Source organism: Corythoichthys intestinalis, chromosome 13 (assembly GCF_030265065.1).
Source record: "Corythoichthys intestinalis isolate RoL2023-P3 chromosome 13, ASM3026506v1, whole genome shotgun sequence".
In the NCBI taxonomy this organism is placed as follows: Eukaryota; Metazoa; Chordata; class Actinopteri; order Syngnathiformes; family Syngnathidae; genus Corythoichthys; species Corythoichthys intestinalis.
The window spans coordinates 6227834-6251812 of record NC_080407.1 but is presented as its reverse complement, the minus strand read 5'-3'; the positions used below and the strand labels follow the sequence as shown (position 1 = coordinate 6251812).

The window sequence follows — 23979 nt, the reverse complement described above, 5'->3', positions numbered from 1 at the left end:
GCCCTATATTAATTTGAGCGTGCTGCAAAATCACGTGGAGCATCCCATTCATCATCGGAGGGGGTCATTGAGGAAACCGAGCAAGAGACCTCAAATCACCCCAATTTGTCGAACAAAAAGAAAACTTTGTGATTGTGAAAATACACACTATTAAAAAAAAAAAAAAAAAGTCTACACACCCTGTATTCAATTGTCCCGTGTTGGTGATATAATAACAAGAGCAAGATCAATTATTTTTAGACTCTTAAAATTATACCAGCTATCATTACGTAGAAATTTGTATCTCCAGTACCCAAATTTTTGAACGCGTGGAACCAATTCCGGTCCCGACCCACAGTTTGGAAAGCCCTGATCCAGTGCGTACTTGCGCTGGTGAGTCAACCGCTTACGACACTAATTCAAGAAGTTTGACATTCAGCACACAGCGGCAGTAAAAGCTCTCGTAGAAGGTCACGCATCGGGCCGGTCTTCTCTTCCTGTTAGTGCCCCAGTGCTTTCACTGACCTTTTTTTTTTTGGACTGTACTCATGGGTGTGCCACCTGGCTGCTTAGTACAAATCAACATTTGGGGCCAGTAGGATGACATCCCCGCTTTTAATGATGTCATCGCTTTCATAGGGTGCCCGGGGTTAATTCTGATGGCGCACAGGAAGATACGAAGATACAACACGTGCGTCGCAACACACACGAAAGACATTCGAGTGCATTTAAGGACAAAGTACAATCAGTACAACATACGTATTCTTGATATATCCAATCCATTTACTGGTAAAAGTTATGTCTAGGGTTGTTCCGATCATGTTTTTTTGCTCCCGATCCGATCCCGATCGTTTTAGTTTGAGTATCTGCTGATCCCGATATTTCCCGATCCGATTGCTTTTTTTTTTGCTCCCGATTCAATTCCAATCATTCCCGATAATTTTTCCCGATCATATACATTTTGGCAATGCATTGAGAAAAAAATCAATAAAACTCGGACGAATATATACATTCAACATACAGTACATAAGTACTGTATTTGTTTATTATGACAATAAATCCTCAAGATGGCACTTACATTATTAACATTCTTTCTGTGAGAGAGATCCACGGATAGAAAGACTTGTGACTTTGTATACTGTGACTAAATATTGCCATCTAGCGTATTTGTTGAACTTTCAGTAAATGATACTGAAGGCCATGCCCAAATGCATGATGGGAAGTGGAACCATGACTGTGCATAGTGCTACCAATTGATATATCCTCTCTGCGTTGGGAAATAACGTAAGGTGCTAAGAAAAAGATCAATTGCTACTTTGGTCCCCCACATTGCTTCCCATGATATTTCTAATCAAAGGGAGAGGAATTGTAAGGCTTTAGCCAATTAAAATAAGGCTCCAAAGGCTGCCAAGCTCTCTATATAGGCAAAACGGCGCAATTACAGATTGCGCGCGACAATGCGTGAGTGGGTCATGCAGCGCATGCATTAATTGCGTTAAATATTTTAACGTGATACATTTTTTTTTAAATTACCGCCATTATTGGGATAAATTTGATAACCCTACCTTAAGCCTAAACTAAAGACTCTGGATAAGTGTAACATATTATGTCTGTGACGTTAAATACAATTAGAAAACGATTTATTTAAAACATTTTTTTTAAAAGGCATGGCCAATATTTTTTTTGCCGATTCCGATACTTTGAAAATGATGTGATCTGACCGATCGATCGGGACATCTCTAGTCATGTTCCTTCATTATCTTCTATCTTTTGTGACACTTTGATTTTAATTTGCGGCTAAATTGAAGATTTCAAAAGAAAACACATTGTTATACCACTCTATCAAGCAAGTAACCTTAACTAGTAATTCACAGATAAAATACATTTTTACTGCTCGTAATTCGTGTTACAGGTGAGCTATTATGTTCCCGTTTTATTCAGCGAGTGTACAACGGCAAGCTGTGACATATGATTCATAGAAGTGCCAAGTCAAACGTTTGACTCCTCTTTGACCTCGCCCCTCCCCCTCCTTCTTCTGGACACTATTAAAGACAAGATTCAGAGAGACCCTCGCACTGTCTACTCGGAGAAAGGCGCCTCTCCGCACTTTGCAGGATGCAAGGAAAGCATACATCAGGTACTTCTACCCCTTCACACTTTTCTATCCTTCCCTGTTTCACCTTGTCAACTCCTCCTAGTTTGGGTGTTGCTGGCCGGTCTGACGTTGGGCTGCGGACCGTCCGACGTGGCTTCGGCGCCGATCTGCGGGAACAGTCAGACTAAGTGCCGAGTCCTCTCGCTGGCTAATCTGTTTGACAGAGTCATTCAACACTCTGCTAGGATGCACGGCATCTCTAATGACCTTCATTCAGAGTTGGTAATTTGCATTTTTGAAATGGACTCTTCCTGTTATTATTAATTTAAACACAGTTAATTCCTTTTATTGCCATTGTCATTATACTCGGTAACATTTAGACAACCTTTGATATTTCCCTAACGTATTAGGAGCAGTACTACGTGCCCACTAGGAATCACATCGGAAGGGTCGGCCGCAACTGTCCCACCTCCGCCCTCCTCACCCCCAACGGCAAAGAGAACGCTCAGAGAATCGCGGTACGTTCGCTAACGTTTGACCCTTCTGCGACGCTTTCAAAGCTGTCATTTTCATATTACGAATGTAGCGCGAAGAGCTAACCGAGGTGATCCTGAAACTCCTGGTCGCCTGGAGGGACCCCCTTTGGCACTTTCACCGGATAGCGTCCCACCAGAACGAGTTGGCCAACTTCAGCTCCGACAAAGCCCTCGAAATGAGCGACATGGTCCACGAGCTACGCAAAGGCGTGGAGAAAGTGGCGGAGAAGGTATTCAACGAGACTTTTCGGGTACGTTTCCGGTTTTACGACCGTTTCTCCTGCCTCAGATGCAGTCGCTGGGGATGATAAGCAACTCCATCAGCAGCCTGTCAGCCCTGGAGGATCTACTGCCTTCGGAAAGCGGCGCGTGGCGCCTGATGAAAGACCACGAACTCCTTTACTGCTTTCGCCGTGACTCGGACAAAATCCAGAACTACCTGAAGATCCTCAAGTGTCGCATCGTGCCCGAGCACGGCTGCTGAAGGTGGAAAATAAAAGAACGGCGGCGCGTCAGTTCCGAACTACACCCTTTTTTTCGAATGGGATGTGTAGGAAGCAATAGTGAAAACCCAAAGACTGTGACAACCTTCATTCCAAGTATGATAAAGCACAGATATGTATGAGTGTACCAGTACAATGCCTATCATTTACCTGTAATGCAATAAAAAAAATGTCGAAACAAAACTTTACTCATTTTTGTTTCATGTCATCAACTCACTGACAGCGATAACTTATATCGCCGTCAATGGTAGCCAATAAGATACAGTGCCTTGCAAAAGTATTCGGCCCCCGTGAATCTTGCAACCTTTCGCCACATTTCAGGCTTCAAACATAAAGATATGAAATTTAATTTTTTTTGTCAAGAATCAACAACAAGTGGGACACAATCGTGAAGTGGAACAACATTTATTGGATAATTTAAACTTTTTTAACAAATAAAAAACTGAAAAGTGGGGCGTGCAGTATTATTCGGCCCCTTTACTTTCAGTGCAGCAAACTCTCAGGATCTCTGAATGATCCAATGTTGTCCTAAATGACCGATGATGATAAATAGAATCCACCTGTGTGTAATCAAGTCTCCGTATAAATGCACCTGCTCTGTGATAGTCTCAGGGTTCTGTTTAAAGTGCAGAGAGCATTATGAAAACCAAGGAACACACCAGGCAGGTCCGAGATACTGTTGTGGAGAAGTTTAAAGCCGGATTTGGATACAAAAAGATTTCCCAAGCTTTAAACATCTCAAGGAGATCTGTGCAAGCCATCATATTGAAATGGAAGGAGCATCAGACCACTACAAATCTACCAAGACCCGGCCGTCCTTCCAAACTTTCTTCTCAAACAAGGAGAAAACTGATCAGAGATGCAGCTAAGAGGCCCATGATCACTCTGGATGAACTGCAGAGATCTACAGCTGAGGTGGGAGAGTCTGTCCATGGGACAACAATCAGTCGTACACTGCACAAATCTGGCCTTTATGGAAGAGTGGCAAGAAGAAAGCCATTTCTCAAAGATATCCATAAAAAGTCTCGTTTAAAGTTTGCCACAAGCCACCTGGGAGACGCACCAAACATGTGGAAGAAGGTGCTCTGGTCAGATGAAACCAAAATTGAACTTTTTGGCCACAATGCAAAACGATATGTTTGGCGTAAAAGCAACACAGCTCATCACCCTGAACACACCATCCCCACTGTCAAACATTGTGGTGGCAGCATCATGGTTTGGGCCTGCTTTTCTTCAGCAGGGACAGGGAAGATGAATGGATGAATGAAGATGATGGATGCAGCCAAATACAGGAACATTCTGGAAGAAAACCTGTTGGTATCTGCACAAGACCTGAGACTGGGATGGAGATTTATCTTCCAACAGGACAATGATCCAAAACATAAAGCCAAATCTACAATGGAATGGTTCAAAAATAAACGTATCCAGGTGTTAGAATGGCCATGTCAAAGTCCAGACCTGAATCCAATCGAGAATCTGTGGAAAGAGCTGAAGACTGCTGTTCACAAACACTCTCCATCCAACCTCACTGAGCTCGAGCTGTTTTGCAAGGAAGAATGGGCAAGAATGTCAGTCTCTCGATGTGCAAAACTGATAGAAACATACCCCAAGCGACTTGCAGCTGTAATTGGAGCAAAAGGTGGCGCTACAAAGTATTAACGCAAGGGGGCCGAATAATATTGCACGCCCCACTTTTCAATTTTTATTTGTTAAAAAAGTTTAAATTATCCAATAAATGTTGTTCCACTTCACGATTGTGTCCCACTTGTTGTTGATTCTTGACAAAAAAATTAAATTTAATATCTTTATGTTTGAAGCCTGAAATGTGGCGAAAGGTTGCAAGATTCAAGGGGGCCGAATACTTTTGCAAGGCACTGTAACTGCTGATTTCGCCCATCTGGTATATTTATGTTGTTTAACTGTCAATTTGTCTAAAAGGCTTTTTACAGGAACCCACCAATGTTTGGGCAGCAAAATAGAATAAAAGTTTTATTAACTCGAGTTTATTGATTGCTTTTTGTAACAAAAAAAAAAAAAAAAGTGTGATATTGAGTGGTGCCATTTAGCTTCATGATGCAGCTGCAATGTCGACGATCTCTGACCTCCCGCTGTTCTGTTCCACACAAGAAACATGGAGGGAACCGTCCCTGCAATGCACACACAACAATAGGAGATGCGCACACACTAAACTGGAGACAGTGTTCATAAAAAGGTGGTGCGTACCTTTTCATAGTGACCACCGCGTCCACTTTGTGGTTTTCCTCTTGGGGCTCCAGGTCTCTCAAGATAATCTATCAAATGGGTTCTATTAATTCTCATTGCAGTAGAGTACACTTGAAAAACACATCTCTTTAAAACTAGTTAAATTCCCTTGTTTTCAGGGTAAACCTACTAGAAAACAGTGAAATTATCTGCCAGTGCTTCAAGTAAATTTTACTCAGATTTTTTGAAGAAAAATAAGCTTATTTTTACTATTTTGGGCAATAAATGAGTATGTTTCATTTAAAAAAAAAAAAAAAAAAAAAAGCTTGTTTGTCAGAAATGTTCTTAATCCAAGAAAATATATTCTTCAAAACATTATTTAATATTGTTACTATTACCTAATTTCCCGGCATTGGCTGCAATTGACCACCATAGACGTTCAATCCGTTTGAAGTGGGAGGGATGGCAGCGAATGACCCTCCCAATTCAAACGGATTGGACGTCTACCAGTGATAAACTCATTTTATTCACAGCAGAAGCTTGTTTTTCTGTTTATTAGTTTTTTTGTAGAATATCCTAGAATGATTACCTGACCAATGTATCGATAATCGTTCTATCGCCATATCGTCAGATCGTGAGCTTTTTATCGCAAATGGTTTTGTATCGTGAGGTACCAAGAGATTCCCACTCCTAGTCTCATGTCAATGCATTATGAAGTCTATGACATGGGTTCGATCGAATCCTGTTACGGTACCTTGGCGAGCTTTTCCGGCTGCTCTGATGCAAATCTTTGGTAGATTTCCAAACACAGGGAGGAGAGTTGGCCTTCACCACTCAAGGTGTGATTTCGGCGCGCTGGAAGCGGCAAGCCGGATGGAAGGAGCACGGTGAATGCTTCGCTTCCAGATTCATCTACCTCCTGCCATATGATTGCAAAAAAAAAAAACATGTCAATTCTTGGGGGGGTGGGGGGGGACGACAACAGCACATGATTAGCCGGTGGGTTTACCTTGAGTAGAATATCCGAAGCCGACACATCCACTTGGACGGATTCTTCATCAGAGACTAGGTGATCCCTGCCCACCAACAAACCTGCCTGGAGGGCCGCCCCCACGGCGATGACTTCATCAGGAGGCGCCGAGCTCAGAAGCTCCACGTCGGGAAACACGTCGCGGATCATCTGCTGTAAGCGAGGGATCCGCGCCGAGCCGCCACATAGAACCACCTACGACGTGTACAATTTCAGTGTTAATCTTTAACTTACCGTAATTTTCGCACTATAAGGCGCACCTGATTATAAGCCGCCACCCACCAAATGTGACAGAAAAAACGGCATTTGTTCACAGATAAGCCGCACTGGACTATAAGCCGCAGCTGTCCTCACTGTATTATGGGATATTTACACCAAAAGATAATAACCGGTAACACCTCATTAGATAGCGGCATCATGCGATAGACAGAAGACCAAATGAACCACCATGAAGCTTTGAACCAATTGTTTGCAAAGCTTCATTGCTTCAAGAAGCTTCATTTGACCATCACTGCTCCCTTGGGGGAGAGAGTCAATCTTTTATGCCACCTGCTGTCAACACTGTTGTTGTCCGACATGCCTCCTAGCATGCATTGCAGCGCAACAGATATAAATAACAATCAAAATACGTTCTTAAATGTTCTGTACTAATTATTTTTCAATTACTGTTCCTCTTCTTTAATTAATTGCTAGTTACGGTATTTGGGAACACTTTATTTGACAGTGGCGCCATAAGACTCATTAGACAATTAGACATAATTATGACATGACACTGTCATGAGCATTAACAAATGCTTATAACAGTTATCATTTAGTTTTATTCAGCAACTTATCTCACATTGAATGGATTTAAAAGATCCAAGCTGGACATAAATGGAGTTGGTAACATAATTTGCTGGATGACACTTAATGACATCTGTCATAAGCATTCAGTAATGCCCATGATTGTCTTATGTCATAACTATGACAGTGTTATGACAGTCTTATGACGCCGCTGTCAAATAAAGTGTTACCAAATACCATAACAAGCAATTAATGAAACGGGAACAGTAAATGCATAAATAATTAGCACAGAACACGAATTTTGATTGCTAGGAGGCATGTGTTGCCAATTAACCCAAATAAATCAACAAATAAGCCGCAATGGAATATAAACCTCAGGATTCAAAATGAACGAAAAAAGGAGCGGCTTATAGTCCGGAAATTATGGTACTATCAAAGTGGGACAAACCTTGTTGATGTCACTAGTGGACAGATTGGTCTCCTCCAGTAAACGTCGAATTGACTGGATGCTCTTGTTGAAGAGGGACGAGCAGAGCAACTCAAATCGAGCTCTGAGTTAATAAAAACAATGCTGTGTCATTCAAAATTTTGTTTTGTTACAACTATATTCTTCAAACAAACCTGGAAACATTGCAGTCAAAGTCAGCGCCGTCATGCAAGGAGTCTACAAAGCAATTGGCAGACCCTAACGTAGACAAGGAATGCTTGGCCATGTCTGCTCCGTTCATCAGCTTTAGCATTGCGCGCGCGTTACCGGTCACGTCGTGTTTGAAAGTGCTGCGCAACACAAAAAAGGGGAAGAAAATTGAATCATAAATCCTGGCAAAAATGTCAGAACGTTTAGGTACCGTTTGAACTCGGTGGCCAGATGCTGAGCTAAGGCTTGCGTGAAACTTTCCCCGCCGATGCTGTGGTCAGTGTGGGTGTTGAGAACCTGGAAAATTCCTCCGTTGACTTGCAGCACAGTCACGCTAAGAGAGGTGCCACCTAGTTTGTACACTAGAACATGGCTGCCAAAACAAGAAAAAAAAAAACATCCTTAATTTTACAAAAATATCCTTATTGACATCATGCACAAAAAATGTACCCTCAACAGACCTTTTTGGAGCAGAACAATCATGCCCGATGTTATACGCTAAAAGAGCAGCGGCAGGTTCGTGGATCAACCGGAGGACATTGAACCCCGCGGCTTCAGCCGCCTCTCTGAAAATGAACAACTCCAATCAGCGTGTAACGCAAAAACGAATCAAACATTAATTCATTCGTGACCAACCTTAACGCTCGTTTCTGAAGGGGCCCGAACTCAAACGGGACGGTAATGACGGCGTCAGTCACATCGGAGCCGAGAGCCGACTGAGCAGTTTCTGCAAAATAAACACATGATTTAATTTACAGCACTTTAAAGTGAAAAAATGAGCATTACCTTTCATTTTGTGAAAAATGAGTTTGGCAACATCCTCTGGAGCGACAAATTTAGCGTGTTCTCCCGCTGTAATCTCATAATGCGGCTTCCCGGCTCGGTTGACCACCTGCGTACAGCCAATGAATCTTTTCACTTCACAATTTTAAGTAGAAGATATCATCCAAGCCTAAAAACTCACCTGACACTTTGTCTGGGATTTATGAGCTTGTGTCTCTGCGTCATCAAAGCTGCTCATTGAGAGACATCATCCCATATTAGGAACATTTTTTTTTTACATTGAGACTCATGTTTTGCATGGAAACAAGTAACAACACAAAATTGTTACATCACCTTCTGCCTAGCACTTGCTTGACTTTTTCAATTGTGTTGGCGGCATTGCGGATTCGCCCTTGTTTTGCTGCAATTCCAACCAGCTGCAGCAAAACATATTAAAAACTTTATTCATTTGTAGTAGCACTAAACTTTATGGTGTAGCACAAGTTTATTTACAGAGGGGAAAAAAATTTTAGTCGTGGTTTAACTCAATTTGTGTCTGTGGAATTTTAGTGCAACAACGTACTGTACTCAAGTATTTTTTACCTGTTCATTCTCTCTGTAGGCAACAACAGCTGGAGTTACTCTGTCTCCTGCATCATTGGCAATGACGTCAGCTCGACCGTCCTGGACACACGTGTTAAACGTGCCATAATATAATCAACATAAAAAAAACAACAAAAAAAAAACAACAACACTACGTAGTATGGGAAAAAAACAACACATAACTGACGATACTGTAATGGAAGACATACAGCATCTCAATGGAAGTTAGCATGTTAGCTTTTATCCAAAAAAATGCGGTTATTTTAATCTGAATTCACCATCGTATAACTACTAGTGGAACTTACTTTTATGAGTAATATACCGATAAAGTGTAGTGACTGTTATAAGGACGATCTCACCTTAAATATCGCCACACAGGCGCATGTGTAGCCAAAGTGAACGCCGATGGCTGCCATGCTGAACGAACGGTAGCCGGCGTCACGTGGGACCAACGCACGCACGACATCCGGGAAAGACTTTCACAATTAAAGCATGAAATGTTGCTTACAAAATAAGAGTTTTAACATTTTTTAAACTCATCAATAGAAATGAGCAACTGAGAATTTTCTCTTTTTTTTATGTAACTTCAGAAGCTCAACTTCACAGCTTAGCATAGTTGAGGCCAAAAATGGTGTCAAAACAAATCCAAGTATCCATTAATGTAAAATCACTGTAGGGCTGCAGCTGTTGATTATTTTAGTAGTTGATTAAGCCATCAAATAGTTAGTTCGAATAATCGAGTAATCGGATTAGGAACATTTAATGCGTTGCAGATATATTTTAGGAGATGTAAAATGTTTCTTCAAATTTGCAGAATTGCACCTTCATTTAAAAATATATTAAAATAATTGAGCTTAGCCCCAAACGGTATAAAAATAGGGCTGTCAAAATTATCGCGTTAACGGGCGGTAATTAATTTTTAAAATTAATCACGTTAAAATATTTGACGCAATTAACGCACATGCCGCGCTGAAACAGATTAAAATGACAGCACAGTGCAATGCCAACTTGTTACTTGTGTTTTTTGGAGTTTTGTCGCCCTCTGATGGCGCTTGGGTGCGACTGATTTTATGGGCTTAAGCACCCATGAGCATTGTGTAATTATTGACATCAACAATGGCGGGCTACTAGTTTCTTTTTTGATTGGAAAATTTTACAAATTTTATTAAAATGAAAACATTAAGAGGGGTTTAGATATAATATTTCTATAACTTGTACTAACATTTATCTTTTAAGAACTACAAGTCTTTCTATCCATGGATCGCTTTAACAGAATGTTAATAATGTTAATGCCATCTTTTTGATTTATTGTTATAATAAATACAGTACTTATGTACCGTATGTTGAATGTATATATCCATCTTGTGTCTTATCTTTCCATTCCAACAATAATTTACAGAAAAATATGACATATTTTATAGATGGTTTGAATTGCGATTAATTAGTTTTAAAGATGTAATTAACTCGATTAAAAATTTTAATCGTTTGACAGCCCTATATAAAAAAATAAATACAGTAAATGATCTAAGTACAACAAAAGAACAATTGGCTAACTTGCTTTGCAAAAGTCCGCTAGCTTAAATGCTATAAAAAGATAACTTTTTTTTTTTTTTACAATGCTCTTAAAAAGTCAAACTCCCATATAAAAACAAAAAATGGCTAATGTACCTCTAAACTAAAATACGAACGCATAAAAAAATATTAGCTCAAACAAAAACTTGTGAAATTAGTTATGTCATATTCACCGTCTTCACTAGATGGCAGTGTATCCACCCAAATCAATGAAACTAAATGCAAACACTTTCAAAACAAACCATTACAACGCCAGTCTAATGAAACGAATACTCGAAGCAGCAAAATTTGATTGGAAGCCAATTTCTAATCGAATTACTCGAGTTAATCGATTAAACATTGCAGCACTAAATCAATGTCTTCTTTATTATTTGTGAAGACAGTGACGTTGGTTCATGTGTGTCCAGGCTAAAGGAAGCACATTTAGTTTGGGCCACGCGGCTATTAATAACGCCAAACACTGCACCATGTCGCCGCTTCTCTTTGGGACCCTGCTGCTTTTAAACAAGGTGTCTTGTTCCAAGACTGGAGACTGTGAAGGTTAGAAAGAAATTGGCTGTGATGTTAAACATGACAACTTTTTGAAATGTAATACTGGTTTGTAGTGTGCGTGGGCTTTCTCCACAGACTTTATGGAGGCTTGACGTTGACCCACAAAGAGCTGACTCCAGCACTGGTAGAAGAAGAGCTCTTCCGGGCTTGCTCTGCTGCCCAAGGGAAGGAGGCCAGGCTGGTAAGAACAGAACACTGACACAGTAAAGTGGAGATGAAAGTACAAAAGATAAAATAATAGGAATAAAGAGGGTGGCGGGCAACAATATAGTGTCAAAAAGCGGACAAATAAGTCATATGCACGCAGAAAACAGCATGTCTGTCCATTATGGACTGAGTATGTAGGCTTCTAATGTATGTACAAAATACAATAAATCCCATTAATACACATTTACTATTAAGTAGCATTACAAATGGCATTTAATGTCTTTTATTACATCTTAAGAAAATAAAAGATTGTTTCATATTGTATTTATTACCCAAGGTTACTTGTGAATATGAAACATACCAATGGTGTGTAAAACACCTACAGTGCTAGCCAAAAGTATTAGCACCCCTGCAATTCTGTCAGATAATGCTAAATTTCTCCCAGAAAATGATTGCAATTACAAATGCTTTGGTAGTAATATCTTCATTTATTTTGCTTGCAATGAAAAAACACAGAATGATTAAAAAAAAAAAATTATTATCATTTTACACAAATCTCCAAAAATGGGCCGGACAAAAGTATTGACACCCATTGAAAAATCATGTGATGCTTCTCTAATTTGTGTAATTAACAGCACCTGTTACTTACCTGTGGCACATACCAAGCGGTGGCAATAACAATCACGCTTGCAGCCAGTTAAAATGGATTAAAGTTGACTCAACCTCTGTCCTGTGTCGTTCTGTTTCACATTGAGCATGGAGAAAAGAAAGAAGACCAAAGAACTATCTGAGGACTTTAGAAGCAAAATTGTGAGGACGCATAGGCAATCTCATGGCTACAAGTCAATCTCTAGAGACCTGAATGTCCCTGTGTCTACCGTGCGCAGCGTCATCAATAAGTGTAAAGCCCATGGCACTGTGGCTAACCTTCCCAGATAGAATAGTATAGCCCTTTATTTGTGGACGGTAAAAAAAATTGACGAGAAGTTTCAACGAAAGATTGTGTGGATAGTGGATAAAGAACCTCGACTAACATCCAAACAAGTTCAAGCTGTCCTGCAGTCCGAGGGTACAAATGTCAACCCGTGCTGACCGTCGGCATCTGAATGAAAAGGGACTCTATTGTGGGATACCCAGGAAGACCCTACTCCTGACCCAGAGACATAAAAAAGCCAAGCCGGAGTTTGCCAAAACTTACCTGAGAAAGCCAAAAACGTTTTGGATGAATGTTCTCTGGTCAGATAAGACAAAAACTAGAGCTAAAGGCATCAACATAGAGTTTACAGGGGAAAAAAACGAGGCCTTCAAAGAAAAGAACACGGTCCCGACAGTCAAACATGGCGGAGGTTCCCTGATGTTTTGGGGTTGCTTTGATGCCTCTGGCACTGGACTGCTTGACTGTGTGCATGGCATTATGAACTCTGAAGACTACCAACAAATTTTTCAGCATAATGTAGGGCCCGGTGTGAGAAAGCTGAGTCTTCCAGCAGGACATTGACCCAAAACACAATTCAAAAAGCACTAGAAAATGGTTTGAGAGAAAGCACTGGACACTTCTAAAGTGGCCAGCAATGAGTCCAGACCTGAATCCCATAGAACACCTGTGGATAGGTCTGAAAATGGTAGTTTGGAGAAGGTACCCTTCAAATCTCAGAGACCTGGAGCAGTTGGCCAAAGAAGAATGGTCTAAAATTCCAGCAGAGCATTGTAAGAAACTCATTGATGAATACCTAAAGTGGTTGTTCGCAGTTATTTTGTCTGAAGCAGGGGTGTTCAAACTTTTTGCAAAGGGGGCCAGATTTGGCGTGGTAAAAATGTGGGGGGCCGACCTTGGCTGACGTCCTTTACGTAGAACAATATACTTAAGCAAAATTTAGCAAGCCATTCAGTGTGTCACATTTGCTTTATTATTTTTTTTAATGAATAATTTCAACAATCTTGCAACTAACCTTTGCGGCGTTCTCTTTCGACTTTCGGGCTCTTGCGAAATACTACTGCTGTGAAATTATACTAGCTTCAAGTTGCTTCAATTTCGCGCTGCATATCTTCCCTGTAAACTTGTCGTACATGTCAGCATGTCTTGTTTGGTAATATCACCTCACATTCAAATCTCTCTTTGGAAATGAGGCAAGACAGAGTTGTTGCGTATTTTAGTGAAGAAATAGTCCAATTTCCACCTATCCTTGAAGCGTCGGCCGTCAGTCTACTTCCAATTTTCTAAAATGGCGACAATCAACAAAAAAAAGTTGAGGGCCACACGGAGTAATGTTGCTTAGCCCTTAAATACCTGCAACATGAAGCAATTATCAGAGAATCCCAAAATTTAAAAAATAAGGTCCTAATGAAACTTTTTTTTCAAATTTGTGAAAAGTCAAAATGAATATGTGTAATAAGCGCTCTAATATCTATAACCCATGCTAAATCATGTTTTTTTCTCATGGAACCTGCAGATGCATGTGTCGACTTGCATTCATCTTTTTTTTTTTCCCAAAAAGAAATGTCAGAATTCTAAATTAGTCTGAAAATCATGAAATTTTAGGTGTATCAAATGCGATACATTTGGCAATAAAGGGTTAAAGTGCTGCTGCCTTGTTGAAATTCGCCCCCCCCCCCACCCCCCGGCCAAGGCGCACGGAAACAGCGACGGCCGAACAAAGTGCCGCTCTGCTGATGCTGCCTCCGTGCGCGCCAACCGGGAAGGCGGAACCTCGCGCGTTCTCTCTGACATTAACCCTTTGTACTGACTCCATGTTCCAAAAGTTTGAAAAAGACTCGCCGAAAGCAGGTTGACAATTTATTCGTCGGCAATGGTGGTAAACAAGGTAAAAAACAGACGACGGAGGGACAATTCTGGATCCAAAACAAGGCTACATGTTTCCGAGCAGCAAAATCTGTGTTATCTCAGTGTGCAGTGTTTTTTAAGTCCGGGGGCCGGCCGAAGGTGTGTCCGGGCGTTGCTTTGAGATCCTCCCTCTCTGGCCGGTTTAGGTCTGTGCGTGGATGGGATGTGGTTGCCACAGCGACCGACGCTGTTCTTGACGTCACAAGCGCCTGCTATCAACTTTGTTATCCGGGCTGGCACTACTTGTTTTAGGACAAAGCGCGCTGGTCTTTGTCCTTGAGGACTGATTGCCAGAGTTGGTGCGTCAATCTTGCTCGTGGCGCACACGCTTTGGGTGCTATTCATTTTACATTAGGTGTGTTAGAGTAGTGCAGTCCTACAGTGAATATGAGAAATGATACTATTTCCTGATTGATTATATTATGTGCGTTCGAGTAATGCAAACAGTTAGACGGTGCCTACGAGAAACGGTACCATTTTTCCTTCAGTGGGTAAATGAGAAGCAGCATTTCGTGTGTAAGCTACTTCATATGCTGGTTGCAGTACTGCTGACCAATTTATTAAGTCTGTGTGCAGGCCAGATGTTGTTGATTTTATGACAGAGGCTGGGGGACGGATGAAATTTGACCACGGGCCAAATTTGGACATGTCTGGTCTAAAGGTTGTGCTACTAAGTATTAGGCTGAGCGTGCCAATACTTTGGTCCAGCCCATTTTTGGAGTTTTGTGTAAAATGATTTTTTTTTTTCCCCATTCTCTTTTGTGTTTTTTCATTGCAAGCAAAATAAATGAAGATATTACTACCAATGCATTTGTAATTACAATCATTATCTGGGAGAAATTGTGCATTATCTGACAGAATTGCAGGGGTGCCAATACTTTTGGCCAGCACTGTATATTTAAACAGGTGACTATTCTTATTCATAGCTCATGAGAAATATTGAATATCATTATTGAACGTGTTGTCCTAGTGTTACTACCTCGGCGCCAGCAGTGACGCAGCAACCCGCGTCACAGCGTCCGTGTCTCAGCCTCTCGCCTCCCACGTTCCTGTGGAGAAGATATGCCAGCGTCTGAGCAGCAGGGACACGCAGATATGTCAGCTCAAACACGGTAACGTACGCTCACGCGTTCACCTATTCGATCGTGCAGGCTTTCGAGCCTCAATTTTTTTTCCAGAAGCTGAGCCCAGGGAGTTGAGCGGCGAAGGACTGAAAAAGATGCGAGTGCTGGAGCTCAGGAATATTTTAAATTCGTGGGGCGAGGACTGCCGAGGGTGCTTGGAGAAACACGAGTTTGTTAGCCTCATCCTGGAAAAGGCACCGCTTCATGCACACAAGAGTGAATTGTGAAACAAAACACTATATAAATCTGAACAAAAGACAGCTTTATTCATTTAATAAAAGTGGTTCACAGAAAAGAGGAATAGATCTCAGTTATAAACACTATAGAAAACCTGTACAATTTTACGGGTCAAAGTCCAACAAACATCACATGAAAAACATGTCCTGCTCAGCTTTTGCTCTTCATTTTCTTCTTTTTGTCTGAAGAGGTGTTGGCGGCAGGCGTCGGATTCACTGGCGGAGCTCCCAGTTTCTTGGTTTTAGCCTTTTTCACTTTCTCCTTTATGGCGTTGATGTCTAGCTTGCTTTCCACCGGCGCTGAAAGGGCAAATAATCATTCACGGTTGATGATACACTGTTTACGTAACTTGAGGATACGATTCATACTAGGGATGTCCCGATCCAGGTTTTTGCACTTCCGATCCGATACCGATATTGTTTTGCACTTCCGATCCGATACCGATATTGTTTTGCACTTCCGATCCGATACAGGCCGATACCGGCCTATCTGAGCATGTGTTAAAGTTATTTAGCCTCCTTACTTAGTTGTCAGACTCATGTTGAAAAGGGTTTTAGTACTCTTGATAACAACTAGCCAGCTGAATTAGGTGAGTTTGAATAACACACAACGGTTGGTAACAAGAAACTGACCTGTTTATTCAGTGACAAACACAAAACATTATGAATAACAAACAGAAATGGCATAGTCAGTCAGTAAAACGTGCAAATAACATTGTAAACTGTCTTAAAAAAGCAAAACACACAAACAACCTCAGTGGAAAATCCCACAAACCCCCCCCCAAGCTATTAGATGCTTTTAATGTTTCGTGCATTAGTTGCAATAATTTTATAAAAAGCCTCTCAGGTTTAAATAAACGACTATTTCAGTATCAAGTTAACATTTTAAAACAGTAAATAAAATACTCATGTCCCCATTCTGTATCAGCAGCTTTAAACTACATTCAATTCATTTGATTTTGCGAATCAACTGTTAAAGTTGTTAAAATTGCTCCCGTTATTCCATAATTTCCCTTCTGTTTACTTTTGACATGTGAAAGTTTTAAAACTGTTTTGAAGATAGATTCAAGTCATGATTTTTCCGATTTAGGAGTATTTTAGATAAAAAGTTAATGAGGTTCGCTCGGAAGCTTCACAACAGCCTACTAGGGAAGTCTCCTGCTTTAAGATGGCGGCTGTTTACTAACGCAACTAGTTTTCCATACTTCAATGTTGCTAACGCCGTCGAGTCTGTCATCTTGCATCTAGTTCTATATACATATGACATCTATTATCTACAGTAAAACGATGTTGACGTAGCTTTTTAGCAGCTGTCAGCAGCAGTCAGGTATTCTTGTGTTTTTTATCCAGCGGCATGAGTTGAGCTAAAGCCGTGAGTTGAGCATTGGCATTACCCCGGTCTTCGACAAGCATGTTTACTCTCGGGATGCAATGCGGTCCGTTTCTCATTGCGTCCCGAAGACCGCGCTGTGTATTAGTTCCGCTTTACTTGACATATTTCAATAATCGGTATTTGGATGTTTGTGAATCGTTCTCGAATCTTCCACGGCCGAATCACTCAAGGATGTAATGACGGCTGGACTTGTTGTACCGTGGTTCTAAGTGTTGGATGGTGCGTCTATACTCACGAGAGATAATGGCTCATCATCCAGAATGAATTCTTCGGCAATAACTCGTTATTCCCTGGGCTTTGGGACTGTCGAGTGCCAGTTTGTCACGCATAGCAAAAGTTTCTGCCAGTGTTAGTTGCGTAGGACCTTTCTTTTTGTCTTCGGTTTTCTTAACATACTCCTCATATTGTTTGTGGTGGTATTTCGCTAAATACTTGATTAGGTTGGTTGTATTAAAACTTCTTACAGCTTTACCACCACGCTTGACTTTAATGTGGCATTTGTTGCACTCTGCCTCTTCGTCTTTGTCGTCCTTTAAAGTGAAATAATCCCACACAGCTGACATTTTTACCGATAAAGTCTCTCGGTAAATTGGGAGAGAGTAATGTAAATGTAGTGTGTTGAAGGTGTGCCGTAAAATGCAGACCGGATTTTAGGGAAACCGAAGCAAAAACTGGAATCGACTATGTAAATCGGTGCGCTGGAAAACCCGGACCGGACTTTAAAAAAAAAAAAAAAAAAAAAAAACTGGATCGGAAGTCTGGATCGGAATTTTTCCGTGTTGGCCAATCCGACAACGATGCGCATTTTTTTGCCCATATTGCCGTCCGATCCGATCCAAATATCGGATCGCGACATCTCTAATTCATACCTTTAGTCTGTGTCGGTAGGGGTTTCTCCTTCGGAGGAATAAATGCTTTATTCCTCTGCTGCTGTTTCTTAGTCAGCGCCTCGGCTTGCTTCACCTACAAAAAACAATTTATCATATAATGCTCTTACCTAGCTGGCAAATCAAAAGCGCACATGCCTTTATCTCTTCCATCTTCTTCCTTTTTTTCACGCTCTCTCGAAGGAAGAATTCACCCGAGGCCAGTTCCTTGTCGACCTTTCAGCAGAATAAAACCATTAAATGACGAAGTCTAAATGATACAATTTTAAGCATGTAAAAGTGGGCCAACCTGGCTTTCCGGCTGTTGTGGCGGGAAAGGAGTGTACTCTTTCTTTACACTCTTCTTCTTGGGCTCCTTGCGCTTGGCCAGGTTCTTGTGTCGGAACTTGGGTAGGAAGCGCTCCCAGTTCTGCACGCGGAGCTCGGGGTCTTTGGACAGTTCCCGTTTGATCATCAGGGTCTGGCATAAAGAGGAAGCATTTTAGCAAGCGTTCGAAACGCGACAATAAGACGTGCCTTGTTTCATTTTTGTGCCTTCAGCTCCAGGTTGAGCCAACCGTGGCAGTCAAACCTAGAAGTGTTTTTTTTTCTGTCAGGCAAGTCAGAACAAGGATGAAAATTAAAATCTTCATTAGGCAAAGAAGGGAACGCGTCAGTGAATCCAACAGGTTTTTGGATCGTACCTTTATGTTGTAGATGGGGTGGACGTTTTTCATCGTGTCCATGACAACTTTACGCACCTAAAAAAAATAAAATCATCAATAATCCTGCAACTCTATGATTCCCAGGTACTTCATCAAAATTCTTACCTCCTTTAAGCCATTGTAGGGTCCCAAAGCAGACACGGTGTTGCCTTGAACCATCACGTAGCAATTGGTCAAGAGTTCTAAAGCCTGGAAAAGACAGGGAAAACAAATTGAAAAAAAGTGTCATTAAAATCAATGTCATGCGAATGACTCACTTTTAAAGTGGAACCTTTAGGTCCGATAAGACGTTGTCTTCGCTTCACAAATCGGTCTCTGTTCCTCACCAGGGTTCCTACTTTTATTATGTCACATGCCATGTCGTCTTGTAATATCCGTACAGCCTGGTGGCAAAAAATAAATAAATAAAAAATAAATAAAATTACCATGAATAGAAAAGAAATACACAGAGGTAGTGCTGCAACGATTAATCGATTAACTTCAGTAATTCGATAAAAAAAGGATTCGAATTAAAGTTTGCTGCTTCAAGTATTTGTTTAATTAAAGTGGCGTTGTAATGGTTTGTTTTGAAAGCATTTACATTTAGATTTATTGATTTGGGTCGATACACTGCCTTCTAGTGGCAACAGTGAATATGAAAAACTCATTTCACATGGCTGAATCCAGCTGCTCCCTGTTAAGACCAATATAAGTTTTTGTTTGAGCAAATGTTTTTTAATGCATTCATAATTTAGTTTATAGGTATATTTAGCCGTTTTCTGTGGGAATATGTGTTTGAACTAGGGCTGTCAAAATTATCGCGTTAACGGGCGGTAATTAATTTTTTTCAATTAATCACGTTAAAATATTTGACGCAATTAATGCACATGCCCTGCTCAAACAGATTAAAATGACAGCCGCTTGATACTTGTTTTTTGGTGTTTGGCGCCCTCTGCTGACGCTTGGGTACAAATGATTTTATGGGCTTCAGCACAATGAGTGAGCATGGTGTAATTATTGACATCAACAACGTCTGGCTACTAGTTTATTTTTTGATGGAAAATCTTTACAAATTACAAAAACATTAAGAGGGGTTTCAATATAAAATTTCTATAACTTGTACTAACATTTATCTTTTAAGAACTACAAGTCTTTCTATCCATGGATCGCTTTAATGTTAATGCCATCTTGTTGATTTATTGTCTTAATAAACAAATACAGTACTTATGTACCGTATGTTGAATGTATATATCGGTCTTGTGTCATATCTTTCCATTCCAACAATAATTTACAGAAAAATATGGCATATTTTATAGATGGTTTGAATTGCGATTAATTCATTTTTAAGCTGTAATTAACTCGATTAAAAATATTAATCGTTTGACAGCCCCAGTTTCAACCATTTGTTAAGAGCATAAAAAAAAATGCAAGCATTTTATAGCATTTAAGCTAGCGGACTTTTACTATATAAGTTAGCCAAAGTGGTGTTGTAATGGTTTGTTTTTAGAGCGTTTGCATTCAGTTTTATGGATTTGGGTGGATACACTGCCCTCTAGGGGCAACAGTGAATATGACATAACTCATTTCACATGGCTGGATCCAGCTGCTCCCTGTTAAGACCAACATAAACTATTGTTTGCGCTCATGTTTTTTTTTAATGCAATCATAATTTAGTTAATAGGTATATTTAGCCGTTGTTTGAGGGAATAATTGTTTGAACCATTTGTTAAGTGCATTGTTAAAAAAAAAAAAAAAACGTTAGCATTTTATAGCATTTAAGCTAGTGTACTTTTGCTGTATAAGTTAGCAAATGTTCTTTTGTTGTACTTAGATCCTCATTTATTTATTTTTTTTTACACTGTTTGAGGCTCACCTCAGGTATTTAAATTTTCCATGTTCCTTATCCGATAACTCGATTATTCAAACTAACTAGTTCATCGATTAATCTACTACTAAAATAATCGATAGCTGCGGCCATACACAGAGAGGATAATCACCTGTTCAAATGGAACGCTGCGGGCGAGCAGCTTGATGAGATCCCTGGCTCTGATGATGGAGTAGGGGTCAAAGGTTTTTCTTGTGGTGCAAACAGTCATGCTTCCTTCAATTAGGTCCAGTGTGGCTTTAATATACTGAAGCAAACAAAATTGAAAAAAATCACAGCTTTGAACCGAATTTAACACTGTGACATACTCTCACCATTTCCCCCAAAGCTTTCTCCACCAGCGGCCAGCAATCTTTTAGGTAGGATTCTCTGTATTTTGGGAAGAGGGTGGCGAAGCTGCTCTCCTCCAGCATTCCGCGAGGATTGTCTTCTTTAGTGAAAGGTTGCTCTTTCCAGCCATCAGGGACAGTTAGAAGTTCAGCTTCATCCACTGTGTGACAAGGCAAACTGTCATGAAATCAATTGGTCGTTATATTCCATCACTGCTATTGACGGTGAGAGACGTCCAAGGCAGGTCTGCCAGCGATCATTCGCTGCCAGCCCCTCTAAATCCAAATGGATTTGACGTCTCTCGCCGCCAATGGAACTGACACGAGACAAACGCTGTATATAAACAAGGCAGCACGTTGTTAATGTTAGCTGCAGTGCTAATTCTTGCATGCCTTCCTCACAATATGGCGAAAAAAACAGTATTGATTTCAACACTTCCCATCGAGAGTGCATTTCAACAAAATACAGCAGAATACACGTTTAAATGACCTGGGTTCTTCTCGTTTTTAGACTTTTTCCTAGTTTGGGTTTCACTCATGCCGTCTTTTTCAGTAGCCATCTTTGTAAAGGTGGAAGTGACGCAACATTTTCCTTCTTTGGTGTTTATTTGCCTATTATGGTACACTCCTGCCACCAACAGGCTACGCGTTATATAGCAGCGTACACTGAACTACAATGGAGATTGGACAAATACAGTGGTACCGCTCGAGAACGTCTCTGCAAACTGAATTTTTAGGTCAATTAAGACACGCCTCAACGGGAAAATATTGCCTCGTCAAGGAAAGGAATTTCAGGATACAAAAGGCAAAAATACAGTGTTGCTGCTACTCGCAGCTCCCAGAGTTTACTCAATGTAATGTACTTATATTTGCTCTGCTATTGGCTATTGCCTAGCATTCCTGGTAGAGCTGGGAATCTTTGGGCACCTAACGATTCGATTACGATTACGATTCAGAGGCTCCGATTCGATTATAAAACGATTATTGATGCACCCCCCTCCTTTTTTTTTTTTTTTTTTTTTTAATGTTTTGTACATTAGTTCCAAAATTGTTCAAAAGTACTCTCAGGCTAAACCACACTACTATTTCAGTATCAAGTTAACATATAGCAGTAAACAAATATACAAAAATAACATTAAATAAAAAAAACTCCAGTCCCCATTCTGTATCAGCAGCTTTAAACTACATTCAATTAATTTAATGTTGTGAATCAACCGTTAAATTTGTTAAAATTGCTCCCGTTATTCCATAATTTCTGTTTTGTCTACTTTCGACATGTGAAAGTTTTAAAACTATTTGAAAGATAGATTCAAGTCAATATTTTACCGATTTAGGAGTATTTTAGATAAAAAGTTAATTAGGTTTGCTTGGAAGGTTCGCTACAACAGCCTTGCAGGGAAGTGTACTGCTCTAAGATGGCGGCCATTTACTAACGGCCACATCTAGCTTTTTGTAGATGTGCTGCTCACGCTACCGAATCAATGGTCCATCTAGTCCTATATAAATGATATCTACCATTACATTATGTGGATGACGTACTTTGTAGCAGCTTTTCGGCAGCAGTCAGGTATGTTGTTGTGTTTTTTTATCTCGTGGCTAGAGCCATGAGCTGAGCATTGGCATTACCCGAGGGGCCGGGTAATGACAAGCGTGATGTTTAGCTACTCTCGCTCCGTTCCGTCCCGAAGACCGCGCGGCGCGCTGAGTGTTGTGTACTTCCGCTTTACTTCGCATATTTCAATAATCGGAATTTGGATGTTTGTGAATCGTTCTCGAATCTTCCACGGCCGAATCGCGAATAATCTAAGAATCGAAAATTTTGCACACCTCTAATTCCTGGTATCCAGTTGGATAAGAGAGACCGTTACCGTGTGTGTAACATGCATTTATTACTTGTTTTGATGCATTTTATCAGAATTATTATGGAATGGATTAGGGCATTTAGATGAAAACTGAACACATATATATTGCAGTGATTCACAAACAGTGTTGTTAATAACGGCGTTACAATATAACGGCGTTACTAACGGCGTTATTTTTTTCAGTAGTGGGTAATCTAATTAATTACTTTTCTCATCTTGGCAACGCCGTTACCGTTACTGAGGACGGAAAGGCATGCGTTACTATGCGTTACTATATTGGTCGAAAAGTCTGAGGGAGACGGACTCACCGAGACGACAGAGCAGAGCAGGAGTAGGGAGGAGGCAAAGTTGTGACGCCGAGCAAACGCGATGCTAGGTAGCTCCAATAATACATGTTGTAGCCGATAGCTAGTACAAACTACGCCCGCATGTTATGGTAGATATCATAGACATGGTAGATATCACATGTACGGTACATAGATATAACTAGATGCAAAATGACAGACATGGCACTAAATGAGTTAGTAGACAGCCGCCATCTTAAAGCAGTAGCCTTTTTAGGACGGCTCTGTTGTAGAGAACCTTCCTAGCGAACCTAAGTAACTTTTTATCTAAAATACTTCTAAATAGGCAAAATCTTGACTTGAATCTATCTTTAAATGATGAAACAGTTTTAAAATTTTCATATGTCGAAAGTAGACAGAAGGGAACTAATGCAATAATGGGAGCAATTTTAACAACTTTAACAGCTGATTCAGGGTAAAGGGTAAATTAGGGTAAAGAATTGGGCTCGGGCCAATTGTACCAAAAACCTTCACAAAAAAACTTCACATAGTGTGGCCAATGTTTTTTTTTTTTTTTTTTTTTTTTTTGAGGGGGAAAAAAAAATTATCACCAATTACTTTGCCAAGTAACTAATTACTCTTACATTCAGGTAATTGAGTTACTAACGCAATTACTTTTTGGGAGAAGTAATTTGTAACTATAATTAATTACTTTTTTTCAGTAAGATTAACAACACTGTTCACAAAGCAATAAACCACTGATGACGTTGGTCATTTAATGAGTGGAGGGGACTAGTAGGAGTCATTTTGGAAAGCATTTTAAAAAGGAAACAAACAAGGTAACAGTTTCACATACTTTATTTCTTATGTCGCCGTGCATTAAAAAGCACGATGGCTTTGGCTGCACTCACGGTCAATACTGCTAATCCCAAAATGCCCACTAAACCCGCCACAATGGAGATCATCATCATGGTCTCCATCCCTGAAACAACAAAGTACTGCATATTAGAAGTGGCAATATTGCATCATTTAAATATCTTCACAATCTCAAGT

General features: G+C 40.4%; 5 protein-coding genes across 9 annotated transcripts in view; 2 read left to right on the top strand and 3 right to left on the bottom strand.

Moving 5' to 3' along the window:
• Nucleotides 1–2077: 2077 nt before the first annotated feature.
• LOC130929013 (prolactin-like) lies at nt 2078–3276 on the top strand. The gene is made up of 5 exons (XM_057855866.1): nt 2078–2116; nt 2178–2356; nt 2485–2592; nt 2661–2840; nt 2900–3276. Exons 1-5 carry the CDS (start codon nt 2095–2097, stop codon nt 3092–3094), a joined length of 684 nt encoding a protein of 227 aa, XP_057711849.1. The 5' UTR covers nt 2078–2094; the 3' UTR covers nt 3095–3276.
• A 1742-nt stretch (nt 3277–5018) lies between these two features.
• hspa14 (heat shock protein 14) lies at nt 5019–9602 on the bottom strand. The gene is made up of 14 exons (XM_057855739.1): nt 9490–9602; nt 9131–9211; nt 8882–8964; nt 8730–8778; nt 8552–8657; nt 8402–8492; nt 8227–8331; nt 7977–8138; nt 7750–7905; nt 7577–7679; nt 6325–6540; nt 6070–6234; nt 5337–5404; nt 5019–5260 (listed from the first exon to the last, which is right to left on the bottom strand). Exons 1-14 carry the CDS (start codon nt 9544–9546, stop codon nt 5182–5184), a joined length of 1521 nt encoding a protein of 506 aa, XP_057711722.1. The 5' UTR covers nt 9547–9602; the 3' UTR covers nt 5019–5181.
• A 1557-nt stretch (nt 9603–11159) lies between these two features.
• On the top strand, nt 11160–15652 carry cdnf (cerebral dopamine neurotrophic factor). Its single transcript, XM_057855519.1, has 4 exons — nt 11160–11242; nt 11308–11435; nt 15214–15355; nt 15422–15652. The coding sequence occupies exons 1-4, from the start codon at nt 11170–11172 to the stop codon at nt 15592–15594; spliced, it is 516 nt and encodes a 171-aa protein (XP_057711502.1). The 5' UTR covers nt 11160–11169; the 3' UTR covers nt 15595–15652.
• krr1 (KRR1 small subunit processome component homolog) lies at nt 15519–23102 on the bottom strand. Of its 2 annotated transcripts, none has more exons than XM_057855518.1 (10): nt 22951–23102; nt 20766–20941; nt 20564–20698; nt 18845–18970; nt 18693–18776; nt 18567–18623; nt 18173–18343; nt 18022–18099; nt 17866–17959; nt 15519–15903 (listed from the first exon to the last, which is right to left on the bottom strand). In XM_057855518.1, the coding sequence occupies exons 2-10, from the start codon at nt 20862–20864 to the stop codon at nt 15755–15757; spliced, it is 993 nt and encodes a 330-aa protein (XP_057711501.1). In that variant the 5' UTR covers nt 20865–20941; nt 22951–23102; the 3' UTR covers nt 15519–15754. The 2 variants fall into 2 exon arrangements, with proteins under 2 accessions (XP_057711501.1, XP_057711500.1); XM_057855517.1 differs by lacking the exon at nt 22951–23102 and adding an exon at nt 21271–21391 and having other exon boundaries at nt 15526–15903.
• A 647-nt stretch (nt 23103–23749) lies between these two features.
• Nucleotides 23750–23979, bottom strand: part of LOC130928002 (uromodulin-like 1) — an 85736-nt gene continuing 85506 nt past the window's right edge. For all 4 annotated transcript variants that reach the window (XM_057854168.1, XM_057854167.1, XM_057854169.1 and 1 more), the window contains one exon: nt 23750–23908. In XM_057854168.1, coding sequence (XP_057710151.1) covers nt 23784–23908 — 125 coding nt within the window. In that variant the 3' untranslated portion in view covers nt 23750–23783. The remainder of the gene's footprint in view (nt 23909–23979) is intronic.

Bases quoted from the DNA above. Each gene is read 5' to 3' on its own strand.
- LOC130929013 (XM_057855866.1), top strand. From the start codon at position 2,095: ATGCAAGGAAAGCATACATCAG. The intron at 2,117-2,177 runs GTACTTCTACCC...AACTCCTCCTAG, and splicing joins GCAAGGAAAGCATACATCAG to TTTGGGTGTTGCTGGCCGGT. The intron at 2,357-2,484 runs GTAATTTGCATT...CTAACGTATTAG, and splicing joins ATGACCTTCATTCAGAGTTG to GAGCAGTACTACGTGCCCAC.
- hspa14 (XM_057855739.1), bottom strand. From the start codon at position 9,546: ATGGCAGCCATCGGCGTTCACTTTGGCTACACATGCGCCTGTGTGGCG. The intron at 6,541-7,576 runs GTTTGTCCCACT...TACACGTCGTAG, and splicing joins CCACTAGTGACATCAACAAG to GTGGTTCTATGTGGCGGCTC. The intron at 5,405-6,069 runs GTACCGTAACAG...CCCATTTGATAG, and splicing joins AGCCGGAAAAGCTCGCCAAG to ATTATCTTGAGAGACCTGGA.
- cdnf (XM_057855519.1), top strand. From the start codon at position 11,170: ATGTCGCCGCTTCTCTTTGGGACCCTGCTGCTTTTAAACAAGGTGTCT. The intron at 11,436-15,213 runs GTAAGAACAGAA...GTGTTGTCCTAG, and splicing joins AAGGGAAGGAGGCCAGGCTG to TGTTACTACCTCGGCGCCAG. The intron at 15,356-15,421 runs GTAACGTACGCT...TTTTTTTTCCAG, and splicing joins GATATGTCAGCTCAAACACG to AAGCTGAGCCCAGGGAGTTG.
- krr1 (XM_057855517.1), bottom strand. From the start codon at position 21,340: ATGGCTACTGAAAAAGACGGCATGAGTGAAACCCAAACTAGGAAAAAG. The intron at 20,942-21,270 runs GTCATTTAAACG...CTTGTCACACAG, and splicing joins TAAAAACGAGAAGAACCCAG to TGGATGAAGCTGAACTTCTA. The intron at 18,971-20,563 runs GTGATTATCCTC...TTTTGCCACCAG, and splicing joins GCAGCGTTCCATTTGAACAG to GCTGTACGGATATTACAAGA.